This window comes from Amblyomma mixtum, chromosome 9, assembly GCF_055824585.1.
Source record: "Amblyomma mixtum isolate Tamu chromosome 9, ASM5582458v1, whole genome shotgun sequence".
NCBI classification, from domain to species: Eukaryota; Metazoa; Arthropoda; class Arachnida; order Ixodida; family Ixodidae; genus Amblyomma; species Amblyomma mixtum.
Genome location: NC_143020.1, coordinates 96,478,449 through 96,501,962, shown reverse-complemented (window position 1 = coordinate 96,501,962; position 23,514 = coordinate 96,478,449). Strand labels below are relative to the sequence as shown.

General features: G+C 47.8%; 1 protein-coding gene across 2 annotated transcripts in view; it reads right to left on the bottom strand.

Annotated features, from left to right (window-relative positions):
• Window positions 1–11,022, bottom strand: part of rdgA (retinal degeneration A) — a 282,782-nt gene extending 271,760 nt beyond the window's left edge. For both annotated transcript variants that reach the window (XR_016285668.1, XM_089560843.1), the window contains exon 1: window positions 546–11,022. Coding sequence is in view for 1 of the 2 variants with exons in the window: in XM_089560843.1 (XP_089416969.1) it covers window positions 546–1,468 (923 nt within the window). In the remaining variant the exon portion in view is untranslated. The remainder of the gene's footprint in view (window positions 1–545) is intronic.
• Window positions 11,023–23,514: the final 12,492 nt, after the last annotated feature.

Sequence of the window (23,514 nt, the reverse complement as noted above, 5' to 3'; positions counted from 1 at the left end):
CACGTCTCTAACCAAACGTGAAGCGATGTACAGGCGTCCACCAAATGTTTTGGGAACGCCGAAATCACAAAAAATCTCTACGTTTTCGCTACGTAGAGGCACAGCCCGGCATTAAGTGCATTGTGTTGTTCGCGAAGGAAAGTATAGAGTTCATCCGTCGGTTCGTGGATGCTTGCTGAAACTGCTCAAAAATTAAGTTTTGTAATTTTCGTGTCCCGAAAACTTCTGTGGACACCTGCACCTTTTCATCCCTTCAGTGAAACGCGGACAGAATGATGCCCCTATCGACAACTGGCGCGTGCTGGCCATGGTCACCTTATAGACGCCAACACTCAGCCATCAAATTTCTGGCTGCAGAAACTCCGTCAGAAAGCATTGAACCTCTTCGTTCGATTCCTGAAAATGAGAATGATCGCGCGTGCTTTGATCTTCCTTGAGGTGACCACAGTGAAAGAGCAGCCACAAACGCGGAAAGAAAAGCAAGAAATCAGGGCTGAATGCACCACACAAAGGACGCATTCACAAACAAAGTGTAGGTGACGTACCTGACGTGTCCCCGCTCCTTGGGCTGACAGAGAGCATAGCGTGGCTCGGCCCCCGTTGGTAACACAATGTCCACAGAGCGCGAGCGATGCGCCTTGGCCGCCAGGTCGGGGTCCAGGTCGGGATCGGGGGTGGGCACCTGAAGGAACGACGAGTCCACCGAGGCCGACCGGCCTTTGGCCACTTGGGGCACCTGGAGGGACACCACCGTCACCCCGGCGTCACCGCCCAGACTCACTCTATGGCCGGAGTCCGGCACCGACAGCGTCACCATCAGACCGCACGAGGTCGGCGACACGAGCAGGTCCTCTTCGGGGTCGGTCGCCTGCTCTTCGTCGGGTCGCGCCGAGGCGGCACTCTCGGACTCACTCTCTTCCAGAGTCTCGGAGCCCGAGCTGAAGTACCGGGAACGCTCGGGGGGACTGTTGCTGCGGGAGGTGTTGCGGCTGAACTCGTCCATGTACTGACAGTGTATGCACGCCGAGCACTGGCTCTTGTCGCTCGAAGAGCGCCGCAGTATCCTCCACTTGGGCACGTCCAGTTGGTACGGCGCATCGACCACCGAAGCCGGAGGGCTTGGGACCGGCAGAGAGGCGATGCCCCCGCCACTGCCACACGTGCTGACCATGCCGGCGGGGACCGCGGAAGGCGGTGCAGACGCCGAGGTCGCAACAGGAGCCGAAGTAGGCGACGACGACGACGTGGTCGCCGAGTCGAACGAACGAGACCTCTGGTTCCTTGTAGACGGGACCATCAGGAGATTGTCTCCGGAGGACGAATCCTGGTCGTGCTCCTTCTTGAAGCGGATCTCGTCGAAGCTGGCCGAGCGAACCTGCTTCGGCACTTCGAGGCTCATTGACGTGGGCAGCTGCGACTCGATGGCTGGTCCCTTGGAGCGCCGGAAGGTCTCCCGTAGCCTCTGCATTGTACAACGCCACGAGGCCACGGGCGGCGCGGTCGCCGAGGAAGGGGACTCCGGCGCGCCCCGGCTCCCGGAGCCGTAGGCGGCCGGCCGTCCACCCGCCACCGGCGCGGCAACGTCTTGCGCAACTTCGTGATCCAGCACTCCCGGCTTTCTCTACTGGTGGAGCGGTCTCACCGAGGATCAGTCACGACACTCTCCTCTTCGCCACAGTGAAGAACACTGTGTGCTCAGCTCTTCTACTAAGAGGTTCGCAGTGTATTAGCACCGATGAGTTCCTCGTCGTAGCACTAGCGTTCTTTTTGTAACCGCGACGTAACTAGTCTTGGGGGGAAAAATCCTTCAAAAGAAACGTCTCTTGTCCACCTCTTTCCTACTAACGTTCTTTCGTTGCGCAGGCAAACTGCGTTCGAAGAGAATTATACTCTATTTCCTTGCTTTTCCTTTGCTCGTTCCATTCCATAGCAAGCGAAAAAAGGATGCCTCCCTACCTCAGCTGACCTGTGGTATATGCAGGGGATCTAGCACCATAGGGTAAAGGACTGCGTAATATTCCACGTGATTTTGATGAACTCGGGTGAGAAATTCTTCCTCGAAGTAGCATTGCTCTCAGCCGCTCGAAAGCTGAGACGTTCTCTTTAATGTGACATAATGAAGACCTGGCACTATTCCTGGGAACAAAACCTAAACTTTAAATTCCTTGAGGCAAAAAAAAACCCCTTACTTTTACGTGACACACAAAGAAAAAAGCGCTGACTGTTTTCTTTTCTTTTTACCGGCCTTCACGGATGTCATACTCGACAATGCCGCGCAATAAGAGCGCAACTGCTTCCTAAAATTTTGACGAGGGACTAATTATATATATTGGTACGTTTCGACTAAGCAAAGTCAGGATATAGAAGAATGCAGCTAAAATGCATTGACACGAAATTCAATTTAAGTGCCTACGCAACACACGAGGCAGTATCTGGCACTGAGTTAAGCGGAAAGAGTGCTATTGCATGGCGTGTCGACGAAGACAATTTTGTTAGCGTATAACAAGATCTTGTCGCCACGTGTCGGAGAAAACGCCAAGGCCTGATACAGCTCAAGTGAGCGTCAAAAAAAAGAAAGAAACTCTGGAGACGTCTTTTTCGGGCTCACTGAAGCAAACAGGCGACACGCTGACATGTACTGTCAGTTGCAGTCCATGTGGCAAAATGAACCTTTTTAATTCGTTCTTTCTTTCAAGCTAAGCTGCCAGAATGTCACTTGGCTGAGCTTTTAGAACCTGTAGGTGAGATCCTAAAAGGGATTTATACGTTGCTGTTTATTGATTTGTATCCTGTCTATTCTCTTCTTTCTTGAATGCACGAATACTGAACTCTTTAGTGCGAACTAGCTAAAATTGTTCTTATGAAGTGTGACTCAAAAAAAAAAAGTATCTTCCCCTCGGTCGCCAATCTGCTTTGGGTTAATTTGTGCTTACGCGCAATCCCCTCAGTAAAGCTAGATTATTTTTCTGTTTTGTTTGTTTCAACTTACATCACAACCTAAAAAAGACGTGTTACTGCACCTTGTTTTTTTTTTGTTTTTTTACGGTGCCAAGAGATTGCACACCTGTCAATGGCGGTGATGATGCCCTTGGTTTTAAACTCTTTCAACTAAAAACCGGTTCAAGCACGTTGGGAGAAGCGAAACTGTTAACTGGTGCTCTTAATCACTGCATAAACTTTCACCGGGTTATTCATTCGATCCTCAACACCAAAACCGTCACGTGCTTCTATCCTTTCAAAACTTGACTGACACTTGCACACCAAATCGGTCTCGAAACGAAAGTACTGCACTGATTACAGCGACACAAGCGGCGTCTCAAGGCAATAGTGAGGGGAGCCTGCTAATAGCGTCTAACCAAAACAGCGGGTGACAAGATGAGTTGGCCGGAGCTGTAGTGCTGGCGAGATAGATGCTCGCTTGGTCTCACGGTAGCGACTGGAAAGAGTACGGCATTGTGGTCCCATCTTATCCACGATCACGGGAAGATATATATGGCTGTATAGTATACGATGTATATGATAGTTTTTCGTTATTGTCGTTTCTTTTATTGTCGCGGGAGCGAGCGAAACTGTGGCCTACTACACTATCGCCGTAGGAAGAAACTGCTGTGCTGCGTATAGGTATCGGTGCGACGTACATCACAAAACACACACGTCACTCTAGAAGGGCACCTTATGGCGGGGGATGTGAAATTGCGGATGAAATCTATCCAACTCTGGTGCGAAAACTCTCGCTACAAATGACACCGTTTTTTTCTCGCTTCTCTAGCACTCCTTTAGTTAGATGTGCGCGGCTTAGGTGTTGAGAACACGTACGCCGAACGATATGAAATTATTCGAGAAATACAAATAGCGTATACGCAAGGTCGTGACCTAGTTTAGTGCCGCGAAGAAAAGAAACAAAGCGGTCAGTCGATAACGGTGAAGAAAAGGGCATCCTAGACTAACTCTCACGCGAATGTGAGGCTGACGAAGTTCTCAGTGGGTGAGGGGTGAAATGACGTTATACTGCGTGTATATAAGAATCAGCGAGAGAGAAGAAGACGGCCCTCAAAAATGGGCCAGGCATCCGGGACCCACCGCGGGACAAAAAGCCGTAGGCAGCGTCACCAGAAAGTTTCTCCGATAAAAGCGTATTGCTGGGCGAAAGGAGACAGGGCGCGGAATAGGTGACGACACGAGGCCGTCTCGCGAAGCTGAGACAGAAACTGACTGCACCGCTCCCGTGCACGCGATGAAAAGCTATTCGAGTGGTCGAGAGCCACGTTGCGGCTAATGTTGATACTACCCGAGAACAAGCGATACTTGACAGCGGAATTAAGAAAGGGAAAAACAGCGCGGTCTCTCGATTCATGGCCTTTTGGCCACTCTTCAGACTCACTCAATCTTCCGTCCCGGCGGGGCCCCGTGGTCGTCGCAGCGGCCAACAAAGCCACACAGGCTTGCGACGAAGAACGGTACTACCACGACCTCGACGTCGGGCGCGTCAAGGCAGCAGCGCTGTGAGCGTAGCGACGCCGAAGAAAAATCGTTGGCGCGAACGCACGGCGGCCGGAAACGAATGACACAGACTTCTCGGGTGCGGGCGACGGCGTTTTCGGCCGGGTGGAGGCGGTGGTGGTAACAGCCGCTGAAGCAAACACGGAACGCATTCACGCGTGCTGCGGTGACGACGGTGCTGGCGAAGTTGTACGATGCAGAACAAACGGAACGACGGGGCTGACAGCTTCGGGCCTAGGGTGAGATGCGGTGTGTTGAGGCGGCTTGGACTGACACGAAGAACGTGGGCACCTCCGGTAAAGGGGTTGGCTCCTCGGGGTTGTCGGTATTCACAAGGGGGAAAGCAGGAACGAAAACAAACTTGGAGCGGCGAGCAATAACACGAAGCGTAGGTTCTTGGGGGCGAACGAAGGGATATGAAGAACGGCTTAGTTGGTCGTCTCGGTCGGCAGCAGCGGAGAAAGGGTGCTGGACCTTCCGTTTGGAGTATGATTTTTTTTTTGCTTGTTGTGTAAGGTACTACGAGAAAGGCGCGGACTTCGAGTCGAAAGTCTTGTGGGGGTGACCAGGCGCTGCGAACGCCAGCGGCGCCAGTGGCTCCAACTCAGGTGCGGACTCCGTGGATTATCCCTTCGGTGGAGAGGAGGAGCGCCGATTCCTCCTCCTCCTACGTCTCTTTGCTTCTTCTTCTTCTCTAGCGTTTCTTTCTTTCCGTGAAAGAGCGACGCCGGAGCACTGGATCGCTTATATATTTCCCTTTCTTCACCCTTCGCACTATGGCGGCGCCCCTCTGAGAGCCAGGCGCTCTCTCCCCTACTCCCCATACACGCCCTCGGAGAGTATGTTGCGAGAAACGGCCGCTACGGGGCGCTGCCTCTCAATCTTCTCTCCCACGTGACATCCTCGCCCTCCAATCACGGACTGCCGTTTCCGCGCGCTTCCTCTTTCCTTCTCCCGCCTTTTTTCTTCGCCCGTCGCTCGCTTCTCTTCGCGCTTGAAGCGCCATCTAGTGGGAAAGCGCGGAAACGCGCTGCTAGCTTGGCTCGCTTGGTCCGCTCCGGGAAATTCGTTTTTTACTTTATTTTTTTTTTCTGCACCCGACGCCGGCTCGATAGGTAAACTCGCGCACGCGACTGTGTCAACAAACATTGCACAGACGTGTTTGGCCTGTTACTGCCGACGCGCGTGTCTTTTTCCTGCGTCGGCCTCCATATCGGCGCCAGAAAAAGCCCGGACAGAAAGGCAGTACACGCCAACGACTCCTCGCCGATGGTTTTCGAACGCGAGGTTCCGTTAGTCCTTATTTTTCTTTTGTGGCGAAGATAAGTTTTCTGATATATTTTATGGCACGCGAGGAAAATGGAACACATATTTGTCGCGCGTGTTCCGTCTTCCTCGATCGGCGGATGGCATGCATTCGCGGCGTAACTTGTGCCAACGGTAATTCAAAGCTGAGTTAGGCAACGAATGACTCTGGAACGCCTACTGCTCAGTTGTGGCGATAGCGGTATTCAGTGCATGCCCCTGGAGCTACACTCCGTCAACAGTGTAGAACTGCTATCAAGAACTGCTCGCTTCCTGGTTCCTTCTCAGAAGTCTCTCTGCGAGACAGCTGCTCAGACCTCTTTCTGCCTTTGGCATTAAGACCCTTTTCCATGTATGAGTGCTTTTTGTGAAAGCGGTTTCCAAGTTCTGAGCGAAGTACAAGCGAAGGAGCTGCTCTTTTAAGGTAGAGCGCAAATGTTTCATCGTCGTTGTAAAGAATTTCACTTAAAATGCAGCGTATCGCTTCGAATACAAAACGAATATAGCCCACCGGAGACTCAGTGAACCAAAATAGCGACGTCTTAGTGTGAATATGGTAGCGCAGTAGTTCTTTAGCCAGTTCATCCTTTCAGGAATTATATTTATGCATATATATTTCCACGCACGTACCATGCGTTGACGCTTTGCACTGGCAACAGAGCACACAAGACAGAATGCCAAACCAGGGGTTGTAAACGACACAAGCGCTGACTGACGACAGCACTTTTACAAGGAAAGAACGGAATTTCATACAAAGATGTATTAGCGGTGCTTAATGAATGAAATGCTTCGAAAAGTGCAGAACTTTACTCTGAATAAAGTTGTAGTTACTAGTCCTTTCGGAATGAAGGTTTGTTTGGCAGTCAGCCCGTGTGTGTCGTTCAATTTCTCAGTTTATGGTTTCTGTATCAAACTGTTCACGGTATGAAGCCTGGCTCTAGTCGTCCATTTGTCACTTTTCTTTGTCAAGCGCATGTATAGCACAAAGCGCAAAGCATAGCACAGATGACAAAGAATATAGAAGCAAAGAAAACTCCGGTTGAAAGAATTATTCAAGTGTGAGGCATCATACCAATGAACCGGCTATCTTTGTTTTCCAGACCTCACTGATCCTACTGACATGAAGTATATGAAATGGTGTAAAAAATAAGATAAAATCTAAGTATCGGTTTGGTTTGGTTTGTGGGGTTTAACGTCCCAAAGCGACTAAGGCTATGAGAGACGCCGTAGTGGAGGGCTCCGGAAATTTCGACCACCTGGGGTTCTTTAACGTGCACTGACATCGCACAGTACACGGACCTCTAGAATTTCTCCTCCAAAGAAATTCTAGCCGCCGCGGCCGGGATCGAACCCGCGTCTTTTGGGTCAGCAGTCGAGCACCATAACCGCTAAGCCACCGCGGCGGCAAAATCTAAGTATCAACTCCTCGATCAACGTCGTCAGGTACCACATCATACGGATGATTTATGCCTTGGAGCATTACAAACAGGTTGTGTAAAAAGAATAAACAAATAAATAAATAAATATATAACTGCCGTTGCTATCAGACGCGAAATCTTCTGGAAGTGGACTGAAGATAACGCGCTTGGAAAAACGAATGGTTTCATTTTTTCCTTCCAGAGAAGACCTGTCCACTATTGTAAAGAAAAACTACCGAACGTGTTGTTCTGCAAACCAACACTATTGTTTCATCAGTTAATCAACCAAACATGCAGTGTTTGAGGGAACAGCTTTTGACAGTGGGAACCGAAATGTTTCCACCTCAACGAATGCGCGTCCATGACAAAGCGCGTTCTGTGGTTTTATTTCTTTATCAGGATTCACTCGTAACTATGCTCATCGTTTTTCTTCAGATTACGTGAGCAGAGTTCAGAGAACAAAGTCTAAAAAAAAAAAAGCAGTCGTATACCTTTCAAAAACATCTTATGAACAAACACTACAACGTATTCAGGGTTACCAGATGCGGCTACACTGGATCAAATCATATCACCTTCTTGATAAAGAAGGTTCGTAAGACAGGCTCAAATTAATACGAATATGACCCTACGCAAGTAGTGCCTCATGAGCTGAAAAATCCCCCGCATTGTTCCAACTGTTGCGCAATGCCCGAAAATGTGAATTGCCCAGTCGGGCTTTACGCACCATCTTTCCCTCATCCTGTCCCTTGCACGGCAGACGGGCTCACCGCCTATACCAATGCACTAGCTAGCACGAAAATCATGTTTATACATTGCTCAGTTGTATTTTTCTCCCCTTTTTTCTATATTTTATCCTCAACACGAAGCTCACGAAGCTGCAACATTCGCCGCAATGCCTCAGCTGCTCCCAAACACTTCCCAACGCGTAGTCGAGGCTTATAGGAACTTTGCAGTCTGTCCACTCATTTCTCCGTTCCTTTCTTTCCCCTCAATCCTACCCCCCGCCGGACGGACCTGCTCGCCGGCTACCAATGATTTTCCCGCACCAATGAAGCAGCGAAGTGTCAACTATTTCGAAAAATTCGCTACTGTGGATCCCAAGTTCGCACACTCTCCATCCGCTCTTTCCTTACCTTTTCTCCCCATTACCATTGGCGGCTGGGTTGGCCTGACTCACCAGCTACTTTCCTCATCAATGGAAGTTCAAGAAAAAGCTAGATTCCCCGCCCAGTGCCGAGTGTTCCGAAACACACGCGAACACGGAACACGAGTTTGGTGCACTGCCCACTCAAACTTTCCTACCTTTTCCTTTCAAATCCTATCCACAGTAAGGAGGACTAGTTCACCGGATCCGATATGGACGTTCATATATTGCTGCTGCGTAACGTCCTGCGTGTTTGAGCGACCGTTAGAGGATTGTGGCATGAATAGAGCATTCCATGTTGCAACCATGTCGAAACTGGCTTGTAGCAAGTGTCTAAAACTGCGTCCACCTCCGAAAAGGCCCTTAAGAGCTCGTTTCTCCTACAGTACCGCGTCACTTTCGAACAGGAGAAAATAAACAGGTGCGACACGCACACACATACACAGCACATAAAGACACAACGCACAATACACAACAGGCAACACACAACACACAACAGGCAACAGGCAATACACAACCCACAACCCAAAACACAACACAGAACGCGTGAAACCAAATACTCTGGCCATATTTGGATTTCTCCAGCACACCTTTCATAACCCGTCGACGCGGAATTTGACACATTCCCGTACTTTCTCTTTAGTTCCCTGTGGACGAGTGTAAGGGGTGTTGTTCCCAAGCGTTACAGTAAACAACAGTTTCGCGCACTTTCTGAGGGGGCACTGTTTCCCTTCTCAATCCTTTCCGAAAATCGAGCGTGGCACATATTTTCGCCAGATTTCCAGGCGCGATGTCGATCGCGCGTAAGAGAGACATTCAATTCGATGAGGATGCGATACACACTATCATATAACTGTATCCCGCTAAGTGCTAAGTGGAAGCGCTCGCGTTGCCCCTGGTAACGCCGACTAATCGAAGTGCTTCCCTTTCCGCACACCTCCATATCGTTCTATTTCTTTTTTGTCGTATTTACTCCCTTTTGGGTTTCTCTCGACTTTTGTTTAGGTTTTATTCTCTTTTTACTGTTTTTACGCCCCGGCAGGAGAAAGAAACGTGGCACGATGCAGTGAGAGAACACTTGGCGTGCCACTTGGCAATCGAGTGCTTGCCGGCCTCCCAGCCATACACGCCCGGTGCCCAACGCTGCAGAATCCATCCCCCTCACCGCCACTTCCTTCTCTCACTTCCTCACTTCCGCGAGCCGAAGCTTCCTCTCCACGTCCGGCCTTTATGTTCCGCTCGTCTCTACCTGTTCAAAACCGCTCTAACACCCACGCCTGGATGTTGGCGGAAAGGAATCCTTGTTCGAGAACAGTATCTAGAAAGGCGCGGCAGGAAAGATAGCCACTGGAAGATTGGGGGAAAAAAGGTGTAAAGAAGTATAGTACTCCTTATTTACTCCCTTTTTTGTTTGTAATCGACCAGATGCCCTTCACGGGTGTGTGTAGTTTTTGTTTGTTTTTTTCCGCGAAGAGAGATAGCTGGTAAACACTTGAGATTGTACCTCACAAAGTGAACAAGGAAGGAGAAAGCTTCAGGATGGTTGCCAACGTTTCGACAAGAGCACTTGTCTTCTACGATTGTACCTATTGTTTTTATTATGTCTATACCCAGGAATACATCTGACCTATAGTCGAAGAAGCTGCTTTTTACCACCGCGAGATTCGGCGGGAAATTCGTTGTGTAGAGCACTGCTGCTACAGCTCAAGTTGCAGTTCGAGATTACGGTATGAAGCGTAGGCAAAGTCTACGGTGTGTTAGGTATTCCTTGTCGAGCGTATTACTGTGTTGCACAACGCAGCTGTAGGTAGGGTGACAGTGGCATGCATAGGGCGCTGATAATAGAAGGTTAGTAGGATAGGCCTTTGTCCTGCAATGGACATCATTCGGCTTATGGGAATGGTTGAGATGAATAAACGTGAGCCATTGTTATAACCACTGAAAATAATAGAAGCCTAACGTATACGCAACTACACAAGCGCCTGTAAACAACACAATCCAATGAAATGGAGACGAAAAGAAAAGACCTTTCGAAACTCGTACGCGGTTTCTTGTTCACAAATCCATTTGGTCAGGCATGTTCCCATGCCTGACTAGGCGGATTTCCATCGAACTGTGGAATACATAAAATACGAAAGAAGCTACACCATGACCTCCGGGCCGTTTCGTCGGCGAGTCTACAAAGCGCAACACAAAGCACATATCCGCTGGAAAACTGGTCGCTGAGGTAGAAGTGTGTGCCAGCTTTAAGGGAAATGCCAATGACTTAAAGGAGTGCGAGGCATGAAGTAAGGTCATCACAAAGTGAACAAGGGAGGGGAAAGCCTCAGGGAGCTTGTAAGATAAACTAATAATGCTATGAGCTCTCGCTGAACATTTGTTTCATGCGGAGGTCAATCTAAATTGTCTTCCGTGACAGAGTAGAAATGGAGAAATAGATTTCCGAATTAAGAGAAATCTTTTGACGGTCAGTAAAATGTGCTTCCTCCGCAGCACTGTCTTATGGCCTAAAACATAACCTGCATGTACTGAGTGCAGTCTGTACCTTTTTGTAGCTGTCTGTACCGAGTGCTGTGGGCAGCGTTATGTCTTATAAATCATAAGGTTCTCTCAGAAGATGAATGGCAGGTTACCAATATCCCTCAAGAGAAAAGTGTACCAGCCGCCGCGGTGGCTCAGTGGCTATGGTGCTCGGCTACTGACCCGAAAGACGTGGGTTCGATCCCGGCCGCGGCGGCTGGAATTTCTTTGGAGGAGAAATTCTAGAGGCCCGTGTACTGTGCGATGTCAGTGCACGTTAAAGAACCCCAGGTGGTCGAAATTTCCGGAGCCCTTCACTACGGCGTCTCTCATAGCCTTAGTCGCTTTGGGACGTTAAACCCCATAAACCAAACCAAACCAAAAGTGTACCACAGCTTTATCTCACCGGTACTCACCTATGGAACAGAAACGTGGAGGCTAACAAAGAGAATGCAGCTTATGTTAAGGACAACGCAGCGAGCTATGGAAAGAAAAATTATAGGTGTAACGGTAAGGGGTCAGGTGAGGGCAGAGTTGCGAGGGAACTAACGCGACTTAATGACATCCTAGTCGAAATCAAGAGGAAGAAATGGGCTTGGGCAGGGTTTGTAATGCGAAGGCGAGATAACCGCTGGTCCCTAAAGGGTAACGGAGTGGATTCCAAGATAAGGCAAGCGTTGCAGGGGTCGGCAGAAAGTTAGGTGAGCGGATGAGATTAACAAGTTTGCGGGGATACGGCGGGCGCAGCAGGCAAAGGATAGTGTTAATTGGAGATACATGGGAGACGCCTTCGCCGTGAAGTGAGCGGAGTCAGGCTGATGAAGATGAAACAAAGGGAACCTGTTTTTATTGCCAACTTTTTTTTTTTTTACAAAAGACACCCTCAAGATTTTGCTCGAAATCATTTCGCCATGACCGCAGTACTCTACAGATTCCACCGCAGGTACTAAACGTCGTTCGCGACACCCAGAGCAGTGCTCTAAAAGCAGACCTACAGGAATTAGTCCCCAGCCTCTACGCCTGACGGCGACCTAACTTTCCCTGTCGCGGCCAGCTATAACCAGGCTGAACGCCTCGCTTAAGCAGGTCTAGCTTCACGGTAGACTGCGCTGTCTCTCCTCTCCTAAATAGCTGTGTCAGATGGATCGTGAGCCCGTAGGGCTTACACGCTAAGACTGCAACGCCGAGGACGCCCTGCAGCGATTGCAGTAAGGACATTCCTTTAGCGAGAACACCGCTTTGGGAGCCCGTTGCGGAACAGGGGCTCTGGTATTGTGCCAGAATTTTCCAGAACACATGACGACGGGGAGACTAAATTTACGCCTCCGATGAACGGCGCACGGCGACACGTGATATGTTTTATTCGCGTTTTGAGTTATCTTCTTTATTAACTCATGGAGGCGTTTCGATTAGGATAACAAAAAGGCGGCTGTCAAAAAGTCCGGTCTAGCTTCTTGTGAACGCAGTATGCAGAAAAGGAGGGAGAATTGACTGCTCAATTGTGTCGCGAAATCTAATAAAGTTAAGTGAGAAATGTCTCCCGCCCTTGACGTGGCGTGTGTGCAAAAAAGTTAAGAAAAAAAAACATTATGCGCGCGTACACAGGGGACAGGACGCGTGCTCTTCAGAAATAGATTTGGTTCTGTAGGGTTTAAGGCCCGATAGTTACTCAGAAAACTCTAGTAGTTGATTTGGAATCAATCAATCAATCAATCAATCAACCAATCAATCAATAGATCAATGAATAAGTCAATGGGTCAGTCAGTAAATCAATCAATCAATCAATTAGTCAATCAGTAAATCAATGAGTCAGTCAGTAAACCAGTAAATCAATCAATAATAAATCAATCAATGAGTCAATCAATTATTCAATGAGACAATCTGTAAATAACTGAGTCAATCAGTAAATAAATGAGTCAGTCAGCAAATTATTGAGTCAGTAAACAAGCAAATCGGTAAATCAGAAAATCAATCAATCAATGAGTCAATCAGTAAATCCATGAGTCAGTCAGTAAACTAGTAAATCGGTAACCAGTAAACCAATCAATCAATCAATCAATACATTCATTAATCAATCAATAAGTCAATCAATCAATGAGTCGATCTGTAAATCATTCAGTCAGTAAATCATTGAGTCAATCTGCAAACCAGTAAACTGCAAATCAGTAAATCAATCAATCAATTTGGTAAATAACAATTTTATCAGTCTTTAGTCATTTTACAGTGAATAAAGCATGCAAAAGGTCATACAAAAGCTGGGCCCACAAGAGGGCATTGAACTCACTAACAAAAACGCTCTGGAGAGAAGCAGCAGGAAACAACTAGCAGGAAACGAAGAAATAAAAACGAAGAGGCTTTTTAAAACTCTATTGATGTTTGGATTCGTCCGCAGTTTACTCAAAGTTGTTCCGACCGTTCTTTTCAAGCTTCAGCATTAGAAGAGTTTCCGATGTCATTGACCCCAAGCCGCCTTGAATGCGTTGAGATAATTGGAGGTTTAAACTTTAATCCAGGCTGAACAGAAGGGTTTCCATGTGCGACCGGGCTGTAATGGCCTCAAGAGCGGACCTGAAGGCATTTAATTCGTCCGAAACCTCGCCGACACTTCAGGGATACCTCATTTGCCTGGGGACCAGCACAAAAGGGTGCAGAGATGTAGCATGCTAATAGGCACGGCGAATTTCGGAAGAACGTTTGTTTTCTGTATATTTTTTTTCGGTGACAGATCATCTTCACACATACGTGATAGCACCTAGTCTTATGAACTCTTAGAGCCTGAGCCGTGTTGGCATTAAAGAATATTCGGTTTGGTTAAGTTTTGGTTTATGGGGTTTAACGTCCCAAAGCGACTAAGGCTATGAGAGACGCCGTAGTGGAGGGCTCCGGAAATTTCGACCACCTGGGGTTCTTTAACGTGCACTGACATCGCACAGTACACGGGCCTCTAGAATTTCTCCCCCAAAGAAATTCAACCGCGCAGCCGGGTTCGAACCCGCGTCTTTCGGGTCAGCAGCCGAGCACCATAACCACTGAGCCACCGCGGCGGCAAAGAATATTCATTGCGATTGAATCTATATTCTGCATGAAAAGTTTGAAATCCCGTTAGTGATCGCGTAGCAAGCTATAGAAAAAAAAACAAGAGCTGCGTTAAGAAACACTAAAGTAGTAGGATGAATAAGTCAGGAAAGGCGAGCGCGTAAAAAAAATCTTTTTCATTCAGCAGGAACATTGTTAACCGCAAAAATAATGTACTGATGTCTACAGTAATGTCGCTTCTTCTGAACCAATAACGCGAACAGCAATGGATAAAACTTTCTTCGGCAATTTGAGAGTTTCGACGATAGTTCCGGACGTGACGTGCATAGCGGGCGATGTGGCACAGTTTCAGGAGAGTCGAATGCCGCTATTAGTAGATCGGGTTGCAGACACTGCAAATATTACGTAAGCGACATGTGGGAGAAATATCTGCTCCGCACTCAGAGTGCCCAATGCACAAAAGCTGAGGTCGCCAGTCGATAAACCAGAGTAAATGTTTACTACCGACATAACTACATCCCGAGCATGGGGAAACCATGTGTTAGCACAACTGTGACTGCTTATTTGCACATAAATCATGAACGCGCACATAATGTTTCAGTGCTTACGCAAACCGAATGGATCTCTGGTAATAACATACAGCGCAGCCAGAAGCACACCTAACTAAGTCAATAAGATATAAGGAATGTCAACACACCACGGGTCACGCATACTTATGCGATCGCAAGCATCTTAGCGTTTATTGCTAGCCACGCAAGTGACAGCTGGAACGCCGTCAGCAACACGGAGGTTCTCGCATAAATATATATTTGCTGTGTTAGCTGTTAATGCCAGAAGCCCGCGAGATCACAGTGTCGTCGTCTGCACGAAATTACGTCATCAGACAAGGAAAATCACAAGACCGATCACGTGACCTTGGGTAAGCCAAACAACCCTTTTGAATGGCTCGAGTGGTTCCCGATTCAATGTACCATGCATTTGACTCCTGGGGTCATGTATGGATATATTTAGTGCGTCACATGGGTCACTCGCTCGTGATCATTTGGTTACTCCGTGAGCAGCTGACAAATTCTCTCCTCAACCGCTGAAGCTAAGACTCGGGGGACGCATGACCACCTGACATATCACCCCCTAAAATGTTGACGCTATGACTACGGTGACACATGACCACCTGACACATCAGTCCTTCAGCAGCTGACGCTATGACTAGAGTGACACATGATCACTTTTCAAATTACCCCCTCAACAGGTGACGCTATGACTAGGGTGATACAAGACCACCTGACAAATTACACCCTGAACAGTTGACGCTATGACTAGGGTGACACATGACCACCTGACATATCACACCCTGAACAGCTGACGCTATGACTACGGTGACACATGACCACCTGAAACATCAGTCCTTCAACAGCTGACGCTATGACTAGAGTGACACATGATCACTTTTCAAATCACCCCCTCAACAGTTGACGCTATGACTGGGGTGATACAAGACCTCCTGACAAATTACACCCTGAACAGTTGACGCTATGACTAGGGTGATACAAGACCACCTGACACATCACCCCCTGAAGAGTTGACGCTATGACTAGGGTGACATACGACAACTTTTGAAATCACCCCCTGAACAGCTGACGCTATGACTCGGGTGACATGACCACCTGACACATCCCACCCCCAGCAGTCGATGCTATTACTCGTGTGACATTATGTGATCGTCTTTTCAACTTTCTCCTCAATGTCGAGTCTCAACGCGACTTGCGTACAAAAATCGCCCCTCCAAGAAGAAACGTTGTGTGCACAATGTAAAACCCCATCGGGCGTGGGAGGGGTTCGCTTTGCGCTCAAGTGCATGAACAACTCCCACGCGCTGCCCCCCCTCCCGCATGTCGCTTCACCAGGCAATTAAAAATAATTACGTCCTGCCCCGCACACACGCCATTCGCTTCAAGATCTCGTCTCGAACGTCGCCTAGTACAAGAGAGATTAAATGAAGAAGAAATAAAAAAAGGAAGCATAAATGCAACGGGAAGACAAGAAGAAGAAGAGGTGGTTTTAGGAAATAAGAGAGAAGAAGATATTGATTGCAACGCATGGCTTCCAGTAAGAGCGCAGCTGACGACAGCCCCCCCCCCTTCCAGCATATGGGCAGACGACAACGACGGTGTATGTGCCGCCTGCGTAGCGCGAGGCCGCCTCCTTGGCGGCTGCAGCTGTGCTCTGAATGCCGCATCCACGCTCGTGACTGGCACCGAAGACGCGGCAGGAGTAGCTGGGAACAGCTGCGTCCGTCGTGTTCGTGGTACTTAAACGGCGACTGTGCCCGTGCGCTGGAGATTTTCAGTTGACGACCGCGTTATATATCTATCAGATCTTCCTCTCTAAGTTCCAATAAAATATTCTCTAGAATTTGAAACTGCTTAAAGAACAAAAAAGGAACTGTGGTATAGCGTTACGCGGCAGTAGGCAATGTTTTCCGGGAAGTAGCGATGACAGTAGTGTTTGCAGCAAGATATTTGTGTTCATATGACGTTCCAAAACGTAGCGGTGACATCACATATGTTACCCAAGATATGATATTTGCGTACAGAAAACGCTATGAATAGTAGCGATGACGTCGCAAGTATGATCGTAGCGGTAATGTTTACGTAGCGACAGCGTCTATACTCTTGTACAGGCGTTGAATGCTTAACTAAACTTAGTGACTTCGAGCAATGGTCGACTGCATGGTTCCTTTTTGATGACTCTCAAAAGAGCCTGGCCGTATTCTTTTCCTTCACAATGCATAAACCAAGCAGCAGCAAGTAGCCCATGTTTTCGACACGACGGATTCACTGAGGCTCCCTCTATCCTTGGTTGACAGTACATAAATATTAGAATTCCCCCACTAATTTGTGCATCGTGACAGTAAAATAAACTAATAGGTTCGCCAAGAAAACGCGAAAGGGAACTTTTTAGGTTTTTTTTTTTTTTACCACGAAGGGCGCATTTGAGGAGAGCTAGCTAGCGTGAAAAGATGCAGCAACATGTCACTGACCTTGAGGCCCCCGAGGCGACGACCAGGTCGTAGTTTCCCGAAGTCTTGCGAAACGGAGTGGCCCACATATTCCATGGTGCGCCAACGCCCGAGGCCTGCCTGAACAATTCGGGACAGCACCCGCCGAGGAACACACCGGCACACATGCACTTTCCGCGACGCACTACACTGTTTCTTCCAGTTGCAGTGTCGGTTTCCTTCGTAGGGCGGAGGAGCTCTCACATCCCCCGGAAGTTGAGCGGATATACGTTAAGTTTAGTCAGGCTACTAGAAGTTCCAGGCTTTGCGTTGGACTATGACGTTGATAAACGGATAGTCATAAGGCTGTCGGCATTCAAGAGACTAATAATCTTTTTTGGAAGTCTCTGGACAGAAAAAAAACTTCAAGTAGCAGAAGGCGCTGAACAAGTTACGAACCAGGTATAGTGGTGCCCTCCAACATGCTGTCAGTTTTTGGAAGGATTATGAGCATTTGTGTATTTCAGGACTGCAGCGATCTTTTAGTCTTTGCTTATCCTTAACGTACAAGGTGGATCATTCCATGGTGGCTGGAAGTTAAGTCCAGTGTTCAGTGTCGCCTCTGGAATGAAAGCTTTCTCGCCTCTCATCATACGTCTGTGCCTGAGTGTAAACAAACAGAACTGGATTTCAATAAATATCCGTGAAAAACCTTTCTTGCCTCTTCCAGCGTAGCACTTTCTAGTCACCTCGATCAATACCTCGCACGCTTTTAGGGAGGTGACGCTTCGACAGCGAACATAACGAAGTCAGGCATGTTGACGGTAAAAAGCAACTACATCAACGACGTGAATCTTCTTTGTAAAATACAAATGGATCCACAAGTATTGATTCAATTGCAACGATGTAGCGCAATGTGCCGGCTACTTCTTGCCGCGTTTGAGAAGTGAGTTGTTTCAGAACCACTTGACGTCAATGTCCGCTGAACACTACGCGATTATATATACAAGTTTTATAACAACTCGTATGGCGGTGACGTCAGACAATAAAAAAATACAGCGATGAAACCGCCGATGCCCTTTTTACCATGAAACTGCTTGCGTAGCTCTTTCGCAAGCGCGCGAATATTTCGCCGAGCCGCCGTATCGCGTCTGTTGACATTCACCGAAGCAGTCGCCGAAGTACACAGAATGATTCGAGAGTCTCCAAAGTGCACAAGTCGCCTTGCTCACGCTTCGAGGTGCAGAGCTCTCAAGAGCCGCACTTCTGAAATGCACTTAATCTTTCGTCTCTGTTGTCTTTTTGTTTTCTTCCTTGAAAGATAACAGCAGGCGGACGTCAAGCCTTCGCCGTTCTAGTAGACGCGTGACTCATTTGCCATGCAGGATGAATGACCGGATGGAAAAAGAAAAAACGAGTAACGTGAAGCGAGGAGAGGTCACTTTAACTCGCCTCGAATGGAGGGTGCATCTTCGAATAGCGTGGTCAAGGAACGTTGTGGCGTTACGAATACTGCGTGAGTATTGGGAGTATACCACCGCCCCCTTTGACGAAAAGTTCGCCCACGTTTTGACAGTGTATAGTGCGTTCACCCGTGCCACTGTAAAGAGCCAGGTTTCAACGAAGCGAACCAGTCAAAACGTTGACAGGATGCGTTGAATAGCGGTGGCGAGACCTGCAAGCTTTTCTGAGCATTCAGGTGGAACATGCGGATACGGCACTTCCTTTCGTGCGGCAGGTGTTCAATGGACGCTGAATTCCTCTCGTCTAAAGCCTTTTGGCTGCAGTCTAAAGTTAGCTGACAGCGTCAGACTTGAACGTTCACAGCCATATCAGGAATTGCCGCTCTCTGTAACGGACTGTGTGTTTCCTTTGGTTGTTATAGATAAATGTCGTATAACTTCGGAAGAGCCAAGACGACAGCTCCAGATGGTTCTTTTTCAAGAAAAGGGATCTGTGATTTCAAATTACTCAAACGTTCCTGCACACTACCAAGTAGTTAACTGAGCAGGACTGACTGTTTGGTCAAAGGCTCTGTAACATCAGGGACTTCAACTTTTCTTGCATCCTTTGCTAGGCGGTGACAGTTCCAATGCGTTCGTAAATACCCCCACACGTTTCTGGCTTGAGCCCTGAATACCTCCCGGCGCTCAGAACTCACCCATCATAAGTGTAATCACAACAACTTCCGTTAGTAGGCTCTTAGTAAACCTTGAAGACTTTGAGACAGTCGTTCACAAAACACCGCTTCTAGAAGCTTCCAACCCACCATCGGCACCACGCCGTTGTCTTACGGTTTTCTTAGAGCTGTCTCCTGTCTTCCGTACACAGACATATCTTGTTTGTTCTTAACGTCGATGCGGCTGTAGTCGTCTATCTCGAAGTTGTCCCCACTCTCACATCACAGGCACTCCACGACGCGACGTGGCAATAAATCCGGACTATCCGCCGGACGCAGCATTCCCGAGCACGTTATCCAGGCGTTTCAGCGGGTTTGCGGCTCGACGGCAAAGCGCGAGCGAAGAAGCGCTGAACGACGCCTCCAGCTGCACTCGCTAGCGCATACTGATGGCCCTATTGTGAGTTCGCTCCACGACGGTCTAAAAGCGAAACCGCTGCCGGGTCATGTGTTCACGCGCAGCTGCAAGCTCGATGACGGAGCGGCTGTACTGCAATTGTTACTTTTTATTTTCTTTTAAAATGAAAACAACCAGCTGCCGCCGCCGAGATCGTAGTTTCAGGAACGAAAGAGAAACAACAACAAAACCGAGAGGCGATGAGAGCGAACTAGCGGATCCACGCCTGGCGTTGCCCTACTCAGTTGTGGGCTTGAGACCGCCCAGATGGCTGCTGCCTTACGCACGGAGCAAGGAAAAATCGTTCAAAGGGCGGGGTTCGATTTACAAACAGAAGCGAGTGTTTAAGTGTCGTTTTAGTGCAAGTTCTGTTACTTTGTTGTTTTTTGTGTGCTCTCGCGCAGAAAGGGCAATGCGTTGCTTTCGCCTTTCGCTCAGCGTGACAATGCTGAGTGCGAGTGAATGTGGGCGCGTGTACTTTGACTGGCGCAGCGGGAACTTCGCCAAGCGATAGTAAATGGAGCTTATCGCCGTGATTGCGCCTGTTCAGTTAGAGATTATGCGTGCTCGTTTTTTTTTATTTCGGCTATTATCATCATCATCATCATCATCAGCCTGACTACACCCACTGCAGGGCAAAGGCCTCTCCCATGTCTCTCCAATTAACCCTGTCCTTTGTCAGTTGCCGCCACTGTATCCCCGCAAACTTCTTAATCTCATCCGCCCACCTAACTTTCTGCCGTCCCCTGCTACGTTTGCTTTCTCTTGGAATCCACTCCGTTACCCTTAAGGACCAGCGGTTATCTTGCCTTCGCATTATATGCCCTGCCCAAGCCCATTTCTTCCTCTTCATTTCAACTAAGATGTCATTAACCCGCGTTTGTTCCCTCACCCACTCCGCCCGCTTTCGATCTCTTAACGTTACACCTATCATTTTCCTTTCCATAGCTCGCTGCGTTGTTCTTAACTTAAGCTGAACCCTCTTTGTTAGCCTCCACGTTTCTGCCCCATAGGTGAGTACCGGTAGGATACAGCTGTTGTATACTTTTCTCTTCAGGGATATTGGTAAGCTACCATTCATGATCTGAGAGAACCTGCCATATGCGCTCCACCCCATTCTTATTCTTCTAGTTATTTCCCTCTCATGATCCGGATCTGCGGTCACTACCTGCCCTAAGTAGACATATTCTCTTACTACTTCCAGTACCTCGCTACCAATGGCGAACTGCTGTTCCCTTGCTAGGCTGTTGAACATTACTTTGGTTTTCTGCATGTTAATTCTTAGCCCCACCGTTCTGCTCTGCCTGTCTAACTGATTGATCATGCTTTGCAGTTCTTGTCCTGAGTGGCTTAGCAAGGCAATGTCATCAGCGAATCGCAAATTACTCAGGTATTCTCCATTAACTCTTATCCCCAACTGTTCCCATTCCAGTCCTTGGAATATCTCCTGTAAGCAGGCAGTGAAGAGCATTGGCGAGATCGTGTCTCCCTGCCTGACACCTTTCCGTATTGGAATTTTATTGCTGACTTTATGGAGAACTATAGTAGCTGTGCAATCGTTATAAATATCTTCCAATATTTTCACATAGCAGTCTTCTACACCCTGATTCCGCAATGCCTGCATGACAGCTGAGGTTTCTACTGAGTCAAATGCTTTCTCGTAATCGGCTATTATATCACGCCTAAATGAATGATTTGACAGCGCATTACAGCGCCCGTCCTGTGTACTTCTTTCTTCCTGGGTCCTCGTTTTTGTACTGCTGAAAAACTTCTTCAAGGAAGCATGATTTGATTTTCTGCATCATGCGCTAACATTTCCTGAATTGTAGCTGAAGTTATGTTTTTTTTAACTGCAGCCGAAGTTCAAAGTGAGTTATTCATACTGTTTCTTTAGTCTAATATCAAGCTTGAGTCTCTTGCGATATATTTCGTGTTATCTAAAACAGTTTTATTTGAAATATCTCAGATTTCGCCTACCGTCATTTCTTCCGAAACATTAAATGAATTTGTAAATGAGTTTGCCGAAATTATACCTTAAAAGAAACAAAAACTGAACCGCGAAAGTTATAGGGGCATGATTAAAAAGAATAAAAAAAATGATGCCCAGGCTTAGCTTGGTTAAGCCAAGAATGCGTTGCGCGAGGTATTGCTTGGCGGCACTCGATTTTCTCAGCAGCTTTTCCTCCGTGACGTATGGATAGGAGCGCCCCCTCTGAAACGGGGCGGTGGCAACCGCCACCATGCTCAGGCATCCTTTTTTTTGTTTGTTTTCTTTTTTTTTTCACGTGGTTTGGTGACGTCACGTCACGTGGTTCGGTGGCTGCCTGGCCGCGCCCAAGGGCTGAACTGAGTGATTGCAATATGCTACGCATAAAAAGAATTCTCCTCAAAACGTTTGAAGACGAAAGAAAGCCCAACATTCCTGAGAGGATTACTCCTCTTACTACAACAGTCTGCTCGTAGGGCCAGAATTAACTCGAATACATATTTCTCCACAGAATGGTGCTTTTCAATAGACACCTCAAAGAGGACTTAAGCTGGAAACGCCTACAAGGCAGATACACGCAAACTCGAAAACTAAAAAAAACTACCAGACGAGACAACTCAACCCATCCTTCTACTCGGCCGCGTTCTCACTGTCCAGTAATTTTCTTTTTTTTTCCCAATCATAGTAGGAAAAAGTGACACGTACAGTGCTCGGGTACAGTATAGATGAAAACTAGCGCGGACTGCTGTCGTTCTTCACGAGTCCACAGCGTTTAATTGTTAGAGAGCTCCACTCCTCGGGGTACAACTTCCGATTTCGATGTGGATGAGACAGTGACCTTCAATTCCTCACAAGGTCAAACCTAACTTAACTGCGTGGTGGTACCGTCCAAGCTGTGGTAGTATGAACACAGGATCATATATGACTATGACCATTGGGTGGGTACTTGAACTTTGACCTTAACAATTGAGTTTGACCCCTGACCTTGACATTTGATTTGGGACAATGGGCGCCACATTTACAATGACCTTCAATGCCCCACAAGGTCAAACCGAACTTAACTGCGTGGTGGTAGGTTCTAAGCTATGGTAGTGGGACTACGTGTTCACGTGGCTACAACAATTGAGTACCTGACCTTGACCTTTGCCCTTGACCCTTGGCCCTGACATTTGATTTGAGAGAGGAGACCATACTGAACAGAGATTTCTCTCGTATAAATAGGTTCAAGTGGCGCTGAACCCCAGCCATTTTGTTCTCCGTTTCAAGTACTTTCTGTCGAGGCAGGTGTCAACTCGACCTCTTCCATCGGCCCCTTTCTAAATAGTTTCTTTCTGTCCCAAATTTTTTTTTTTATGTGGTCGATGATGACGATGTTGATGAGGACCAGGCGACACCAGGATAGCCACATTCTGTCTTAGTGACAGAGTGCTGCACAGCAGAGACTCCACTCATGGCGATTATAGGGGGGGGGGGGGGTGAATATAAAAGGTAGCTGCAGTAGTATCTAAGGTGCAATGAACGGAACCTGCACGTGAGCTATGAAGAAACCTTAGTGGAGGCTTCCAAATAAATTTTGACCACGTGGAATTGATTATTGTAAGCTGATGTCGCACAAGCACTGGAGTTCTAGCATTTCGACTTCAGAAAAATACAGTCGTAGTGGTAGGGTTTGTATTCCGCAAGCTTTTGCTGGATACCTGAACGCAATGCAGTTGAGTCAATGCGGCGAGTAAGGACGATTGGGAACGATGTGTCAATTTCATCCCATCAAGTAGCATTATGAATCTAAATATAACAGCAATAACTGCTTGTCGTGTGGTTGGAGCTACCGTCGGACATGTCCTGAGGTATTAGCGGCTTACTTGACCCTTTTGGGTTTGAGCCAGCGTTGTTTTTACATTCTGAAGCTTGAAGAGAGCGCTACATAGATATCTATAGTTTCGCTGTTCACAGGTTCTACGCACGGATGAAATACAGGCATTCTGACTACTTAGAGCTTCAAAGGGATACTGAAACTATATCATTCTATT